The 17538-nt window shown below is 41.8% G+C and overlaps 1 protein-coding gene across 1 annotated transcript; it reads left to right on the top strand.

The window, feature by feature from the left end:
* Positions 1-1600: 1600 nt before the first annotated feature.
* Positions 1601-15879, top strand: mtnr1ba (melatonin receptor type 1Ba). Its single transcript, XM_027012162.2, has 2 exons — positions 1601-1799; positions 15017-15879. Exons 1-2 carry the CDS (start codon positions 1601-1603, stop codon positions 15877-15879), a joined length of 1062 nt encoding a protein of 353 aa, XP_026867963.2.
* The last annotated feature ends 1659 nt before the right edge of the window (positions 15880-17538 follow it).

Below are 17538 nucleotides of genomic sequence, written 5' to 3' on the forward strand. Positions count from 1 at the left end.
TTCAAAAGGTTCCAAAGTTACGGAACCCCATGATCTAGGGTTTTCCTCTCTGAAACAGCACAGTCTTAATTGATGAAGAGGAATCACAGGACATGACTGTTTGTTTGTTTGTTTGTTTTAAGTGCATGCAATACATATTGCATCATTTACTTGATATATCTGGTTTTTTTTAACAAGTCCAACATGGTCTCTCTCAAACACACTCTGTGCTTTAAGTCTGTATTTTTTTACTTGCATAACTCTAAAAACCCCACAAAAAAAAATGCATCTGCATAAAATCTGCGCACTCACAGACACACTGCACAACCTTCCATAAAGGTTTGTTCAGTTTCAGTGGCTTCCATGTTATTGCATCCTCAGGTCAGGCGCCAATCCATTTTTCACACAGTTTCAGGTGTTTGACAGGGGAAGAACCTTAGTGCTTTCAAGCAGTGTTCATTCGAGCATGGTAAAAAAAAAAAAAAAGTTTAATGAGAGGTTGTATATTCTTACAGGATTGTCAGACATTTCCTGATTACTGACACTGTCGTTCTTATGTGCCGATTTTCCCGTGGGAAACCTATCAAGAGAACATTTGAGGTGGAGATAAGAAGTGTGTCATAAGAGCTTGCACTAGTGGAAATGTCAACAACTTGGAAAAATAAATTGTTCAAACTCACTCAGGTAATCGGACAACTTTGTCCACCCCTCCACAGAAGAGGCTGAAGCTCTATAACCTTTGTTATCATTCGATCTCACCGCGTGAATGTGGGTAAACCGTTTAGTTGTTACAGAGTAATCACCTGAGCATGCGGGGAGTATAAAACGTGCGCTCGCCCGGGCTACTGCTTTACCTAGGCGTGCAAAAACTATGCCCGCGTGGTCGCCGCTGGAGGCTTCTTCACGAAAGACTCTGGGAGGTTTCCGGTGCAGAGTGGATTTAGTGGTGTGGAGTTAAGACTAATTTAACGACAAAAGCAAGCTTCCATATGGAGACACGGAGGATACCTGTAATCCGAGACACTGTGGTCTTAAAGCCATGCACCGTGAAGTTTTGAAGGTCAGAATCCCCATGAAAACGAAACCCGTTCCCTGTTTTCATGCTGTATGAAACCTCTACCGCTGCTGCATTAATAAAGCCCAAACGACCGGACACACGAGAGACGAGAGCCCCACCTGACAGCGCTGAGGTAGCTCGCGCTCACCATCTCAGTGAGAGATCTCAGGAGAGTCGATGCAACTGACTCGAGACGAGACGATGTAAGGTGCTCGTTCGCGTTCCTCTGGACATCGGTGGGAAATGCTGGAAGACACAAAGAAGCCGGAGAGCCCGTGCCAGCCGGAGCACTGCGTTGGCTCGTAGCAGAGCCACTGTTGAGACACGAAGCATCGGTGTACCTCAAAGTTTCGCAATATTTATCAGTTAAGCTGAACAGTTCGCGGTGGCCACGCGTTACTCCGTGACTCGCGTAAAGGAAAACGGATCGGAGCGGGGAAGTGCAGCGTGGTAGGCTACAGAATGTCGAGGGAGTGCTACGAAATGTCCCGATCGAAAACTGTAACGGTTTTCCATTCCGGGAAGAGGAAACCGCTTTAGTGATCAGGGCACTAGTTAGTCGACATGACCGAGAATGTGACGCTCATTAGAAACCGGACAGAAGTTGGGCAGGGACGCACGTGGGGCGCTGGAGCGAGTGCGCAGCCCGCGTGGGTCGTTATAGTGCTGGCGAGCGTTCTGATCTTCACCAGCGTGGTGGACGTGCTCGGTAATATGCTAGTCATCGTGTCGGTACTCAGAAACCGAAAACTCAGAAACGCAGGTGAGTGTGTGTGTGTGTGTGTGTGTGTGTGTGTGTGTGTGTGTGAGACGATAATATTGACTACCTGTAACTTTAAGATGTTTCAGTAAATTACAGTTAATATGTTCCTGCCAATAGCTCGTGTTGGTAATTGGGTGAAGAAAAATGGTCAATGAAAAACGCTAAATGAATAAACAACCGAAAGTTTTATTCACAACACTACTCACGCGCAGTTTCTCTCCCTTATGAATGATAATCTATAAATGAAATGAATGACGCGCACGAAACGCAAGCGCGCTGCGGGCTTCCTGTGGTATAAAATGAAACTCCCATATACTTTAGAGTAACGCGAAGTAACACGTGTTACAGAAAATCGCTTTGAGAACCAGTGTGCTTTCACTTGGACGGATTTACGGAGCCGGAAACAAACGCGGTTGGAATCGGCATCGATGTCTAGTACTAATCCAACAATGTAGGTAGATACTACTGTCTGGAGACTAGTGTTAGGTGTTGTGAGGGAAAGCACAATTCAAAGGGCCTGCAGATGACCGTTACCCAAATATAGAGCATTAGGTCATTTTCTTCATGGGGCACCAAATCCTTGTGTAGTGGTTCGTACTGTAAAACAGCGAACAAGTTGATCAACAGACTGACAATCCATCAATACGTTTTTGTCGTTAATTTATTTGAACAATTGCCAACATTCGCAGCTTCGGGTGTACTCTGGTGTACATGTTAAACTGGAAGATTTTACCTCAAACTTTTGTCGTTATGCGAGATGCTTATACGTTACGTAACCCAACAGTCAACAAAACTGTTCTAGCAAATGTAAAATATCATTGTATGTGAAGGTCTGTATGAGACCTAACGGGAGCAGTAACCCTGTGTGTTGGGGAAGACTGCGATCCGTTACTAGCGCATTAAACTCAGGTAATTGCGGTAGGCTTTCAGGCTTTTAAAATGTGACACAAACTAAGCTAGCTCTGTTTGCACCATTGGATTTTATAGCCTTGGATATATCCTCATTTCCAAGGCTATAAAAAAACATAATGCTTGTGTGGGGGGTTTGTGTGTGTGTGTGTGTGCTTGTGTATTCACGCACATTGTGTCTACCTACACGCAATATGCACCCTGGCTTTTCACTAAAACTATTATTACTACACAGTTTATAGCAGTAATAAGGTGCATATGATTTAGAATGATGCCTCTTCATCTGTGTATCTTCACTAATAGACTACCATCTCTGTATCATGCTTTAAAGTCCTTACTTGGAGTCTTTTCCTAGAGCCCTTACCTGAAGTCCCTGGGTAAAAAATCTCAATCAAACTACTCAATCAACAATTAATATAAAAATACAAAATAGATGAAACTAAAGCACTAACATCCACATAAGCACAGCAAGGAGTGGGTTGGATACTGGGTAACCAGGAGCACGTAGCCCATGAGAGCAGCATTGATTTCGAACAGCATCATGCAGCAAATGTGCCAAAGCTCTCCAGATGGTTAAGAAAAGGCCATTAAGGCCATTATAAGCCATAAAGTGCTTCGAAGCTCTAAAGAGAATACATAGTCGCAGTAGCTAAGGTGATGGATAGAAGCTGTTTATGTGTGTTTTGTCGAAGGAATAGATGGAGAGTGGGATACAGAGACAGTGAAACAGAATGTTACATGAGAGAACTAAAGAGAGAGGAGAGGACACTGTAGATGCAGGATCGAGGGGCATATAGTCAGTCCGAGCACTCGGCCTTGGCATGTACATTCAGTAATCCGATCTTCGTTTCCGTTCATTTCATAAGAGGGAACGGTGAGAAGGGAAAGTGAAGATGACCCAGAGAGAGAAAGGGGGAGACAGATACAGGATAGAGTTGGGTTTTAGACATTTTGACATTTGTTTATCTGCAAATGTGCTACCAACATTCAACACATCATCACAGTATCCATGATGACACGCCCCCTTTGATGAGAGTTTACCCCAAACACGAGTGATTGTGAAGAGTTTGTTATAAAAGGGGACTTGTTAACAGGACACAATTGCAAGATGCAGATGTCACGGGAGGGGCAGACAATCTCAGAATTAATTAAGAAGCAGAGGTTTAGGTGATGAACAAACAACAGCGTGTGGGGTACTCCAAAGACAAGGGCAGAGATGAGTAAAAAAGTTCAAAGAATGCCAGTGCAGATCTAGATAGTAAGGTTTAGTCCTTGCTGCAAAACACAAGAGGCTTCACAATAGATAAACAAACAGGCCTTTAAATGGGGGAAGACGATTAGGCATAGGTGAGGGGGCGTGGCAAGTGTAAGATGGGGCTGAACACTGGAGGAAGGTGGAGACATAGTAGGGGAAGTGATAGGGTCTCTTAGATAAGGATTCTCAAACGCTTCTGCTTGTAAGCCCAGTACAAAATAAGAGTCTGTCTGTGTGGGTTTTTACTTTGTTTTATTAACTTAGAGTGATGAATTTGTCAGCATTTTGCATAGCTGGGTATTCCTATATAGTATAGATGTTTTTTAAAATTTGCATTGGTATGCTCATTGGCCAGTTCCTACATGATGGACAGTAATAGTCCAATTCTCCTCCCATGCACAGTAATAATCAGCCGTGCCTGTGTAGCATAGTACATAGTAGGTTGAGAGTCTGTGAGCGCAGGAAGATTAGCATACTCACTGGAACATTAAAGTCAATGTCAAAGTCAAATTTATTTATATAGCACTTTTTACAACAGCCGGTGTATACACACGTCTGAGTCCAAGCCACCAGTGAGTAAGCCACGGGCGACAGTAACGAGGAAAAACTCCCTAGATCATGAGGAAGAAACCTTGAGTGGAACCAAGACTCAAAAAGAGAGGGCCCATCTTCCTCTGGCCAACAGCGGACACTATAATAGTAACAGTACAAACAATAAGGAATCAGGGGGTGTTGGGATAAGCCATGGCAACTGAGACGTGTTGAGACTCAGTAACAGTACATCAGGAAGAGGTTTACCTCAGCAGAAAGAGAGAACAGATTATTAGGTGTGTAAATTCGGGAACTATAATGTACAAAGATGGACTCCGGCAGATGTAGCTATGACAGCACAGCTATAAGGATAGAGCCGGAAAGAACCAGCGGCATGAGGGCACCCTGGACTCCACTGCTCTCAGTCAACAAACTTGAGTGACAAAAGAGAGGTGAAGTGACAGCATCAGAACATCCCAGTTTACCATAAGAAAGTGTGTAGGCAGTAAATATAGTAAGCAAGTGGAAGGTTTTGAGAATGATCAGGGATATAAGTTCAGGCTCTTGGATAAGAGTAAAGGATTCCAGAGGGGTTTTTTTTTTGGCTTGGTTCTGATCTCTCAGTAGCTGCCTGATGTCACGTTAATACTTTGAATGTTATTTATAATATGCTTAATTTTCTCATTAAAAAGAAATCATGAACTCATTACTACTATGTGATGTTGTAATCAGAGCACTGGTGACAGTTTTATTCCTACTTAGATGTGCAGTTGTACTAAATAAAAATCTAGGATTAGTTTTGTTATTGTGTAACTCTTTGGTTAGTGTCGAGAGAGTAATAAGTTCGAGTGGTAATAAGTGCTTTTCTATGCTTGAGAAGGCTCTCCTTCAATGTGAATGGGAAGACTACGTTTAGTTCTGCACCATTTATGTTCTATCTTTCTGTTTTAAATTGCGAATGTGGTCATTATACCAAGGTACTAATTTTTTGTCCCTAGTTTTTTTATTCCTAAATAGAACATCATTGAATGTGCAGTGAAATAATGTTTTTAAGCATTCAGTCATTTGATCAAATTCTGTGGGGTTTGAGGGTACCACAGTCACAAATGATAAGTCTGGGTGATTTGCAATAAATCTAGATGCAGTGGGTGACGTGATCATGCACCTGGTTTGGTAGGGAGGTGAGGTCATTATATTGTGGCTCGTATGTAGTTCAAATGAAATGAGACAGTGGTCTGAGATGGCATTAGACTGGGGTAGTATGACTATGTTCTCTATGTCTACACTGTATGTCATTACTAAATCAACCGTATCTCCACCAGAGTGTGTGAGTTCTCTTATACATTGAGTGAAATCAACTGATTCAAATATAGAACTAAAGTCCAATTTCAGAGGGTCTTGTTTACACCTAATGTGTCACTATTAATAACTGCAATGCCACCCCTACGGCCAGTTATGACGGAGCTGTACATAGCTGTAGCCAGAAAGACACGATTCATTTAAAGCTATGTACTCATTTAGCTTGATCTAAGTTTCTGTTAGACAGAGTACATTAAATCTATGATCTGTGAGGATTTCATTTATAATGAGTGCTTTAGATGTTTGGGATCTAACATTTAGTAATCCTAGCTTGAGATCAAAAGTGCTCGCAGTGTTCTGTGAGTCACGTACTTTAATACTAATTAGGTTTTCTGTATTTCTGCTTAGCTCAGGAAACAGACACAGTGTCAGTATGGTAAACCTTGAGTGACGTTTTGTAGAGACCGGCAGACGGTTTGTGTAGCCTCTTTGTCTGCTGCCTGGCCTCTGCTATAGATTGTCAGAGATGAACTAGGTCTGTTACAAAACTGTATGTTACAAGAAAGAGGAGAGCAGCGCCCTCCCTGGCAGGATGGATGCCATCCTGCCCTAAAAGCAAGGCTTGCCCGCAAATGTGGTCCAATGTGACAGTGCCCCCACCTCAATGCGCCCCCACCTCAATGCGCGCGAAACAAAAAACTAGCAAAAAAACAAGAAACACGGAACAGAACCAAGACTAGATCTGTACACAGGACACAAGAAACATGGGTAGAACAGGGCACTGCACCATGGAATGGACTGCAGATTGCACAAATGACACCAGGACTGGAACAAAGAGAGACATAGGCATCGGAACAGAGAGTCAATGGCACAGGGACCGAAATGGGCAGACAATGGGACTGACACAGGTATAACCACAGCGACTGGGACTTGAATCACAACAGACATTATCATGGTGTTCTGAACAGGTGATTGGAGGAACATGGGGGTAGTCACAGGTGCCGGCTTGGCAGGCACAGAGGGTACAGGAAACACTGGGGTCTGGGAAGCCAACAAAGAGGCCTCATGAGTCACGCGAAGCAGCTAGTATGGGCACAGGAGAGCCTCGAGGTGCGGCCAATGGATCAGGCCTGGTACAAAGCACGGGGACAGGCCTGGTACGAGATACGGGGACAGGCTGAGTGGCATCCACCATGGGAACAGGAGCTGGCAGGGTGACTTCTTCCACAGCAGGAACAGGAGCAAGCTGGGTGGCGTCCTTCATGCCAGGAACAGGAGCAGGCTGGGTGGCGTCTCTCCTCCGTAGACTGGTTGAGACACGTGACAAAGTCAGACGCTTCCTTGATAATGTCCTCTAAATTTCTAAGCTGGATACGCATGTCTTGAATTCGATAACTGCCGACTCCAGATTTGGTGAAGTCTTCTGTAAGGTTCTGAGCATGTGCAGAGATGGAGCCGCTTGCAGTAAGGCAAATGCAGCTTTATTAGAGGACAAGGGAACTCCACAAATGTAGTACAAAGTACTAGCCAGGGTCGAAATCCAGGAATTAGTCAATGAAGCAGCCAATCAGACAGGGAACAGGCAAACAGGGCAAAAAGAACATGCGGAAATCCAAATAACCAGGGAAACAGCCACGATAGCAACTGCTCAGAAACATAACCAAGTTGGCAAGACTTCACAAAGACAAACTGAACACATGGGGCTTATACACAGAGTAACGAGGAGAAACAAGATACAGGTGATTACAAAAACTGGTAGGTAATAGAACTAACTAGGGGGTGGAACCAAAAGAAATCAAAACAAGGAAACACCAGGGAACAGAGGTGCTGCCATGGGAACCATGATGCCATTAAGCAATTCAGGTTTTTTGTGGTGTGAGGTCAGTTGTTTTCTAGGATTTACATTTTTGCACAAGCACAGGCTTTTTTTGCATTCTTCTATTTTTAAGTAGTATTTGTATTTTTCTGAACCAAACTAACCTGTATAACTAGAGTTGTAAAGAATCATTTGAGTCTTTTTTGCAAGTTTTGACATCAGAAATAAAAATTGCATCAAACCTGAAAATGTGCATATCGATACACCTCCAGGAATGTGGTAATGTTATATGATATTTTTATACAGGTATATACAGCTATCGATAATTAAGATTGGACAGTTTGAACTTCAATAATGTACTCTTAAGCATTTTAATACTTAAAAACAATTACAAATTACATAAACTACATTTAATTACATAAATTAAAAACACACACTAAATGTTAACATCATAATAATGGTCCTCATCTTTAAAAAAGGGGAAAAAGTATGAATTTTCCATTGACCTACTTAAAAACCATACCTACCACTGATATATCTAATTTTCTTATTGTTCATAGTAGACAAGTTGTTAGAGTTATTGGCTTGCTATGTGGAAGATCTTTGGCTGTAACGCCGAAGCAGAGTAAATGGAAGAGTTTGGTGTTTCCAAAATATTTATGGTGATTTTTCAAACATATGTGTGAAGATTTATGTTTAGGAAGGTTTAGGGAGCTGTGAAGGTTGCCAGTGCTCCTTGTGACTCATGTGTCAGTGTCAACAAAGCAGTGTGAGATATGATCCGAAGCTTATGTAGAAAATGTGCCTGGTGTATGTGTATATGTGTGTGTGAGCGTCTGTGTGCATGTGTGCAGACACCCCTGGAATGTTATGTAATTTGGCCTTTAGAATTGACTACCTTTCCACAAATGACCAACATTTTCCTAATCTTTTATCTTGGTATAGGTTATTTCATTTGTTACTTTCACTATGCAGTTGACTGTAACACGTAGAAAACTATGAATATAAGCAACATGACTACAATTTCTGCCTGATCACATTTTAATCAAATATACAATATACATTAACTTGTATGTATTTGAAACGATGAGCGGTTAGGAGGCGTATGCATACTCTGAGAAGTGTGATATTTATTAAGGGCAAGTCCACAATCAGAGTCCAGGGTCAGTGAGCCAGCATGGGGAGTCCGGGAATACATAGCAAACAAACAAACAAAAGCACACAATCACAAAAAGGGGGAAGCAGCTATAACTATAACACAAGCAGAGAAATCACAACAGAGGCATGGAATAACAATAACACCCAGAGAAACCAAGAACAAGGCATGGATTAACACACAGAGGCTAGGAATCGCAAACAGCGACTAGGATTAACACAATGACCAGCAAACAAACAGGGAACAAGACAGTTTAAATACAAGTACTAATGGGGTTAACAAGACACAGTTGCTACAAATGATAGGCAGAGATCAACGAAACATACAATACAAAACAAATACACGAGACAGGGTAACCATGACAAGACACTAGGAGGGGCCAAATGTGACAGCATTCAGTCAGAGACTAGATTCCATTTGTTGCGCAGTTTTTTTGGTCTGCAACATTTAATCTCAAATTAGGTTCTTACTACTGGGCAGCTGCTGGCTGGATCCTACTCTCAACCCATCAGTGACAGTGACACGTCAAACCCACCAGCCACACCGATGTGCGTAATATGCACTACCGGGGCAGTGGCAGGAGTAAACAGTAAGGAGCAGTTCTGTAGTCAGAAACTGACCAATTTCTGGTCAAGATGACTGATTTCATAAATGTAGGCAAAATGATATCAAGGGATGTCAAACTGCAGCCAAAACAAAGATTTTGTACACAGGATGTCACCCATGTTTACTGGTAAAGCAGTATTTGGCATATTGTGATTTTGTCTCCCCATAGTTTCCTTTGTTTCCATTTCTGTTTTCCAAAAAGCCGGAGGGCCATGAGTGATTTGATTGAACAAGTCGCTGTAAGGTACCTTCTCCCAAGCCGGGACTCGGTTAAACCTAGTGGGGAGTGGGGAAAGGAAGACCAAATGGAGTACTGTCTGTTCTGCCTTTATATAATTTAATGTCAATAGTTAAACATTAATAATGATTGAATTGTTGAGCCTCTTGTCTTTGGTTGGGGCCATTGCGATCATCCTGACCCCGCACTCCCAAAATGTGTGTGTGGGGGGATGCATATATGTAAGTGTATGTGTGCCTAATGTAAGGCCAGAGAATCAAATTAAGATGTGTCTAGTGTCTGTCTACCAAATGCAAGCCCCCAAAACAGACGTTTCCACATGCCCAGTGGTGCTGATTTCTGAGTAGGATTTCAGTGGCTCATGAAGCCACTTTTTGTTTCATGGGATATCAAAGCAGGACCAGTAGTGTGCAATCCTGATATACTGAAACACACACTGGCATGCAGCCACCGAGCATACCTGCAGAGATGTGAACACATGGCACTGCAAACCTTCCACGATGTAAATATAGAATACTGCAAACACTTGATACTAAAAAAATACTTGATACTAAAAACATTGCAAACATCTCATATGCTGAATACAGTGCATTATAACTTATCTGTCTTGCAAGTACACCACACTGCAAACATGCCACATTGCAAATACACTTGTCATGATTGCTGTCTACCTAACAAAGACCATGAAAAAAACCCAAAAGGTGTCACCGTGGGAGTGGTGTCTTTGTTGGCGTTTTTGTTGACTTACTGGTCTTTGTTACACGTGTTTCTTTGTTTTGGTTTAGGTTTTATCTGCCTCCTTAGTGGATTCACCTGTGCCTTGTTAACCTTCGTTAGTGTGTGTATATATAAGCCCCGTGTTTAGTTGGGCTCATTATTGATTGTTTTGGTTCTCTTCCTGTTTTGTGTTTTTGTACCTTTTCGATTGACCTTTTCCGTGTTCCGTGTTCTCTTGCCTTTGTTTGTTACATTTTGGTTTGCCATTTTTGTTCCTACGTCATCGTCATTGTGCTTTGTCACGTTTCTTCCTCGTGTTGTCCAGTTTATTTTAAGCAGTAATCCACTCCTTGTAATCCAGTAATCCTGCCTCTCGCCTAATTACTGCGTTACATCAGTGCACTGCAAACATTCAGTAGTAAAACATTTTGTTTTGCAAACATTCCACACTACACACATTTCACTCAAGAGATTACACCACACTAAATATTTTACACAACAGTTTCACCATACTGCAAACATTCCATGCCTCAAAAAAATGACTCACTGCAAATGGTTCACACTATAGCACTCTGGTTTCAAACATTTTAGGTTGCATGTGTTTATTACATTACACTACATTTATCTGGTTTCTAGATAGACTTTTCAAAATGACCCTTTATAATAGTAATCAATCAGAAATGATGCAATTCATAAACGTGTGTAATGGGTAAAACAGTTATGTAGTGAAATTCCTGCTAAATTAGTTTGGCACATCCTTTCTTGCATCATCTTATGCAGCTCTGGCAAAATTAGAGAATTGGGATATTCGCGGTAGAACACATTTTGCACTGCTGTGAGTAAGAATGAGCTCTTTGCCGAGTTCAATGAAATAATGACGTAATGATAAATTGAAGCGACAAAAACTTTTATATCGAATGTCAGTAAAAAACACACACACAAAATTAGTTATATATGGACACTTTCAGTTATTTTTATATCCGAAGCTTTTCAATTATAGTTTTTACTAATATTTGCCAGTTTCATGTGGGCAGACGCCGCATGCTGACGAGACTACAAATTAATATATATTTTGTGGTTGCCGTAGGAATTACAGGTCAGTGTTTATTTTTCTTTCAAACCTGTACAACATGAAACATTAAAGTTGAGTTTATATTTACAGGCACATACTACCAAACAAGGCCGCTAAGAGTTGGCTAGTTAGTTTTATGATGCAATACCATGCAGTTGTACCAGACTGTGATTTTTGTGGTACTGCCGACAGGTATAATTTTGTATTTTTGTATTCCTTTTGGTCTGTTAAATTAGTACTAATGGTACAATGTTCTTTTGAAAATGGACAATTGTGTGGCGTACTCTCTAGCTGTGTCTATGAAGTAGATATTGATAGTTTAACTCCAGGCAGAGCAGATTTTGCACTGCTGACGAGACTACAAATTAAGATATATTTTGTAGTTGCCGTACTCTACAGATTATACACTGCTGCGTGTGCTGAGAATAAACCACACATCATCCACTACAAAGTGTCCTTCCTGACTCAAGATGGGTGTTTTTTATGAGAATGTATGTGTGCATGCAGGCATGCGTGGTTCTTGTAAACCTGTGTGCCAGCCCACATGACTCAACTCATGAAGTCCTTGATATTTGCCACTAGTTGAAGGGGATTTATTATGACAGAAAATATATGAAGACATTTTAGAAGTGTCCCAAAAGTGTGCGGTCCTTCTATATTTCCTTCTCTGTTCCTTGACAAAGTCCAATGAAAAGAATCTGACTCATTTCATTACTGTTTAATTATCGATTGTGATCATTAGGAACTGTCTTTTGTTCATCTATGTATGCGTGTATGTGTGTCTGTGGTGGGTGGGCATGGGTATATGTGCTGTGTTCCGATTTCATGGAGCCTACGCATGCACGCACACACATGCACGCGCACACGAACGCACGCACGCGCACACACACCTTCCCAGAATGTTGTGAAAGTGAAACTCTACCTTATTCTTTTCCTCTCTTTCCAGAGCTCTGTGTGTGCGTGTGTGTGTGTGTGTGTGTGTGTGTGTGTGTGTGTGTGTGTGTGTGTGTGTGTGTGTGTGTGTGTGTGTGTGTGTGTGTGTGTGCGCGCATGCCTGGATATGTTGGTGGATATGTACTTCTCAGATGCTGCCAGGCTGCACATCTGCCATAAATGTCAAAGTTAAAACCAGTATTTTCTCTTTCCCTCTGTCCAGATGATTCAGTGTGTGTGTTGGGGGGTATATTTATATACTCAGAACTCATATGTGACATTTAATGAGACTTGCTCAGATCTGAATTTCTACTGCTCGTTTGCATGCTTGTGTATGAATTTATTTTTTAGTGAGTGACACCTTTACTTTTCATATAGTTTAGAGAGAATAGAGAAATTAAACGAAAAATGAAAGAGAATAACGTCAGTAGAGAGGGGTAACAAAGCAATATTACTGTAAAGGAATTCAATCTGAGACAAAAGAAAGAGATGAAGGATAAAAGAGAGAAAGGATAGAAGAAAGTTATGCGAGGAAGAAAGAGAAAAGCAGAATGAGAGAGAGAGAGAAAGTTACTGAACAAACAACACAGAGAGAGAGAGAGAGAGAGAGAGAGAAAGACAGTGTTACTGGACAAACAACAGAGAGAGAGAGAGAGAAACACAGTGTTACTGAACAAACAACACACAGAGCACATAACATTATCCTTATCATTCTTCAAACTGAATCCTTCAAATTCTTCAAGTGGTTTAATTCATTCTGATCATTGATGGAAAAAGAATTATAACATCAAAGATCATGACCGTTGCAAGGACGACAATTCAGTTCCAGTCAGTCATGGTGCGGACTGACCTTCCCTGACCTATAAACGCCCACACACATTTGGTTACCTGCTTCTTTTTGCAACAGAACTCTGCTTAACTGCGATCTGACTTTGGATTTTAGAGGACCTACAAAACTTTTTTTGTCAAGCTCAAGACCGGAAGGGGATTCAAAAGAATTTTCTGAAAACCTGGACCTCTCCCCATCCATAGTGAGGATGAAGCTTTTACGAATGGAAATGCAGCGACTTTCCCCCTAGCAGCGGGTGCCCTGCCAAGACGAGTGCACGAGCACACCAGAGAACCGTCAATCAAGCAGGTTAGAGCCCCAGGGGTAATAGCTGTGACTTCAGTGCTCCGAAACATCGGAGTAAGTGAAGAATGGAATCGTGTAAACTTGGGAGTAAGTGAAGAATGGAATCACGTAAAACAGAATAAATTCTGTATTTTGGAATAAGGAGTATTCCCACAGCCTGTGCCAGATTAGTGCTTGACAGGAAGCAGACCGTTAAAAATATAAACTGAAAGTGTAGGGTATAAAAGATTTGATCATACAGATATTCAGAATCAGAATCAAGACAATGGTGCAAACAGAGGAGATTTCACATATTGGAATCTAGAGTATTCTTGAAATGAGAAAAAAAAATGCCATCATTTGAAGTTGGCTGTTCAAAACATAGAGTTGACTATAAAAAGCGCTGAAGGGTTTCTTAATGGTGCACAGGACTGATCTAACAGGAACTTTAATTAGTACGTTAAATATAAAGGTTTGCATTGTATTTGAGTCAGTGACCTTGATTGTTTAAGCTATTTGGTTTAAACTCTTCAAGGGACATCCAACTGAGGGCCTAGTGTCTATAGGTCTTTGGGCATAACCATGCAGAGAAGCACCAGGGTTCACTAAATTAGATTAGAATCTGGGTTAAAGAGGTGTGACTATTAGCAAAAGGTTGAGCTCCATTTTTGCTCTGGTTAATCAGTCTTCTGTTAAATAGCCCTGGTCTAGCACAGAGTTAATCAGTTCAGGACCTAATTTCTACAGATTTGTGAGCCAAATCTGCAGAGAGGCATCGGATTTCACTAGATGCTTCACTAGGATCCTTGTGTTTAAAGAAGTGTCATGGTTAATGAAAGAGGTCGAACTCTGCAACAATGGACCAGAGATCTGCCGACTGAGACGTTTGACTCAACAGCCCTGCTTAAAACCATTTATTCGATAAAGATGCAGTAAAATCTTTGCATTTTTGTAAAATAAAATGCCTTAAATAAGATGTTTCGTTTTATTATTATGATGTAGACAGATAAATACTTCCTTTTACTGCAGTGTCTGGCTCCTTCAGGTTCAATAAAAGAAAGCATATAAAGTGCATGGTAAGAGCATAGAGTGGATATTGGACAAAAGCTTCCTGTGAGAGTGATAAAAGTGTTTATGCGACATGAAGACATTTTCCCTCTGAAAATATGGTTAAAGTGAGCAGCCCTGAGCGTTATTTTTTGGTTAAATGGACCATAGCAGACAGCTATACTGCAGCAGTACACATATCCCTCCTGGGGTAACAAGCTTCTTGAATTGTTGGGGATGTTGGTGGAATATGGGGAATTTATTTCTCATTCAATAAGATTAGGTTCAGCAGAAGCAGAGTGCTTCTGATTGGTTGAGTAGTTTTGCAGGAGGGAATGTACCACTGATGTTTAGCAAATTCTGCAGATGCTTCTGTTAAAAAGGAACATGAAATGGAAATTAATAAAAAATAAATAAATAAATGAGTATTTGTGGATATTTATTGTTACTGAAAAGTGTGTGTGTGTGTGTGTGTGTGTGTGTGTGTGTGTGTGTGTGTGTGTGTGTGCGTACGCACATTGCAGGTAACGTATTTATAGTGAGCCTGGCATTTGCGGACCTGCTGGTTGTGTGCTACCCCTACCCTCTGGCGCTACACTCCATGCTGCATGCAGGCTGGTTGCCGGGGGAGACGGAGTGCAAGGTGAGCGGCTTCCTGATGGGCGCAAGCGTGATCGGCTCCGTCTTCAACATCATGGCGATTGCCGTCAACCGTTACTGCTTCATCTGCCAGGCGGGAGCCTATGAGAAGGTGTACGGGCGTGCGGGCACACTGGTGCTTCTCGCCCTGGTGTGGGCGCTCACTGCCGTCGCCATCCTGCCCAACCTGGCGCTAGGCTCGCTGGACTACGACCCTCGTATCTTTTCCTGTACCTTCAGCCAAACGGTCAGCGCCAGCTACACCATCGCAGTGGTGACCGTGCACTTCCTGCTGCCCATCACCGTGGTGACGTTCTGCTACCTGAGGATCTGGGCACTGGTGCTCCGGGTGAGGAAGCGCGTCTCCAGCGATGTGAGGCTCCGCCTCCGCCCAAGCGAGCTTCGCCACTTCCTCACCACGTTTGTCGTGTTCGTCTTGTTCGCCATCTGCTGGGCGCCACTCAACCTCATTGGCCTGGCAGTGGCAATGGACCCGCCCCGCATAGCGCCCATGGTACCCGATTGGCTGTTCGTGGCAAGTTATTTCATGGCCTATTTTAACTCATGCCTGAACGCGGTGGTGTATGGACTGCTCAACCAGAACTTTCGTCGGGAGTACCGCCGCATCCTGTTGTCACTCTGCAAGCCCCACCTCTTCCTCCTGGAAATATCAAGGGGCGGTACAGAACGCAGCAATAAACAGTTGCCTGGCAACAACAACACGCAGCAAAAGGCAGCAACTATCTAGCTCAGCCGCCACATTCCAGTAACGCCAATACGACTCTTCAGAACTTTCCAAACCAAAAGGCTGAGAGAGACAGAACTAAAAAATGCCAAATATTTTCATGCTTATTCTATATTTGTCACTCAAACATTTTGAGAATGTTTTGCTTTGGTTACCTATGAAAAAAGCCTCAACAATACCCCATTCACAGTTCTAAAACAAGATGTACAGATCTACACAAAGTAGATTCTCCTATTAATTTTTTCCCTTCAGGTCTCCATGGTGTCATGTTTCTTGTAGCAATTACCACAATAAGATATACAACCATTCTACTGTGGTTTTAAATAATTGTGTAAAATACCAAATTGGATAGTGTAAAACAGATTTGTTCTAAAAGAGAGCGTGGTTAAAAGATGTCTATGACAGTAGCGCTGTTGTGTAGTATTACTGGCCTGGCAGTGGTTACGGTATTGACTATCAGAAGCTTTATTGTTTACAGTAATGGCTCTCCAGTAACATTAATGCAAATATACTTAAAAAGTGTTCCCCCGCAAAGCCAAAGAACACGATACTGTGTGCAATGGCCAAGAGCAAACTCCAGTGCCCCCACAAACTCTCACGCATTAAATGTTAAAACAGCATCTTCTAAAGGTTTCGGTGGGCCCAGTGCACTCATTTACATTTTCACTATTTGGCAGATGCACTTATCCAAAGCAACATATGTATATTTACCACATAGGCATACATCAATAAAGTGTGTGCTTCCAGGAAATCGAGCTCCCGACCTTGGAGTGCTAGCACCTTGCTCTATTCAAATCCCTTCACATTTTCTAAACCTTATGAAAACTTTAAATTGTACGACCTTTCCCCCAAAGCATACACTGACTTCTCTTAAGCCTTCCTCTGCATTTTGCTAAAAGCTAATGAGAAACTCTGAGCAGAAGCTGGAATGTCAGTGATCCCACATTAATGTTACTTCCACGTTTCCCAAGCAATGCAGCACACACTGTGTTGGGTGGTCAAAACATTTTTCAGTACTCTTATTGAACAGCCAAATTACACATGGATGCCATGAAATATGTGCTATTTTAAAACTCTTAAGTTTGCTTTCGCTCTTCCTCTACACAAGGAGAGATTTAGTAAGACTGAATATTATTGAACATTTTACCACATTTTGCACAATGGGATACATCATTATCTGGGGAGCCCAGAGCTTACACGGATATTTCACAGACACGTCAGTGAATTTCTCTTGTAATTTACCAATGGAATGTGTTGTTTAAATGAACATATTTATTGAAGGAAAATGTTTATGCTTTTTTGATAAACTAATATGGACTTAAATATTTTGGCAAGAAGCATCACAGATGATCAGTTAGACGTATAGAGATTTTCCAAAAGCTTTATATTTCTAAAGAAGCTTTTTGGGGTGATGTGTTGAGAAAAACTATGATGTGATAAGACATTGCAAAGTAGCCATTTGTGATCAATTGTTTTACTTCAAATTCAAATTCACTTAGTGAGTCCTCATAATAATAATACAGTTGCCCCTTACAAATGGACCCTTGTTGGGTGACTTGTTGCCCAGTGAAAGTGTGATTAGGTGCACCAGGCAATCCTTCAGTATCTTAGTAATGATGTTTGTCTTGTGATTTTATGTCTGTGTGAAACACTCTATGCATC

The sequence above is a fragment of the Electrophorus electricus genome, chromosome 15 (genome assembly GCF_013358815.1).
Source record: "Electrophorus electricus isolate fEleEle1 chromosome 15, fEleEle1.pri, whole genome shotgun sequence".
Classification (NCBI taxonomy): Eukaryota; Metazoa; Chordata; class Actinopteri; order Gymnotiformes; family Gymnotidae; genus Electrophorus; species Electrophorus electricus.

Excerpts from the sequence above, each read along its gene's own strand:
- mtnr1ba (XM_027012162.2), top strand. The coding sequence starts at position 1,601 with ATGACCGAGAATGTGACGCTCATTAGAAACCGGACAGAAGTTGGGCAG. Across the intron at positions 1,800-15,016 it reads CCGAAAACTCAGAAACGCAG|GTAACGTATTTATAGTGAGC; the intron begins GTGAGTGTGTGT and ends CGCACATTGCAG.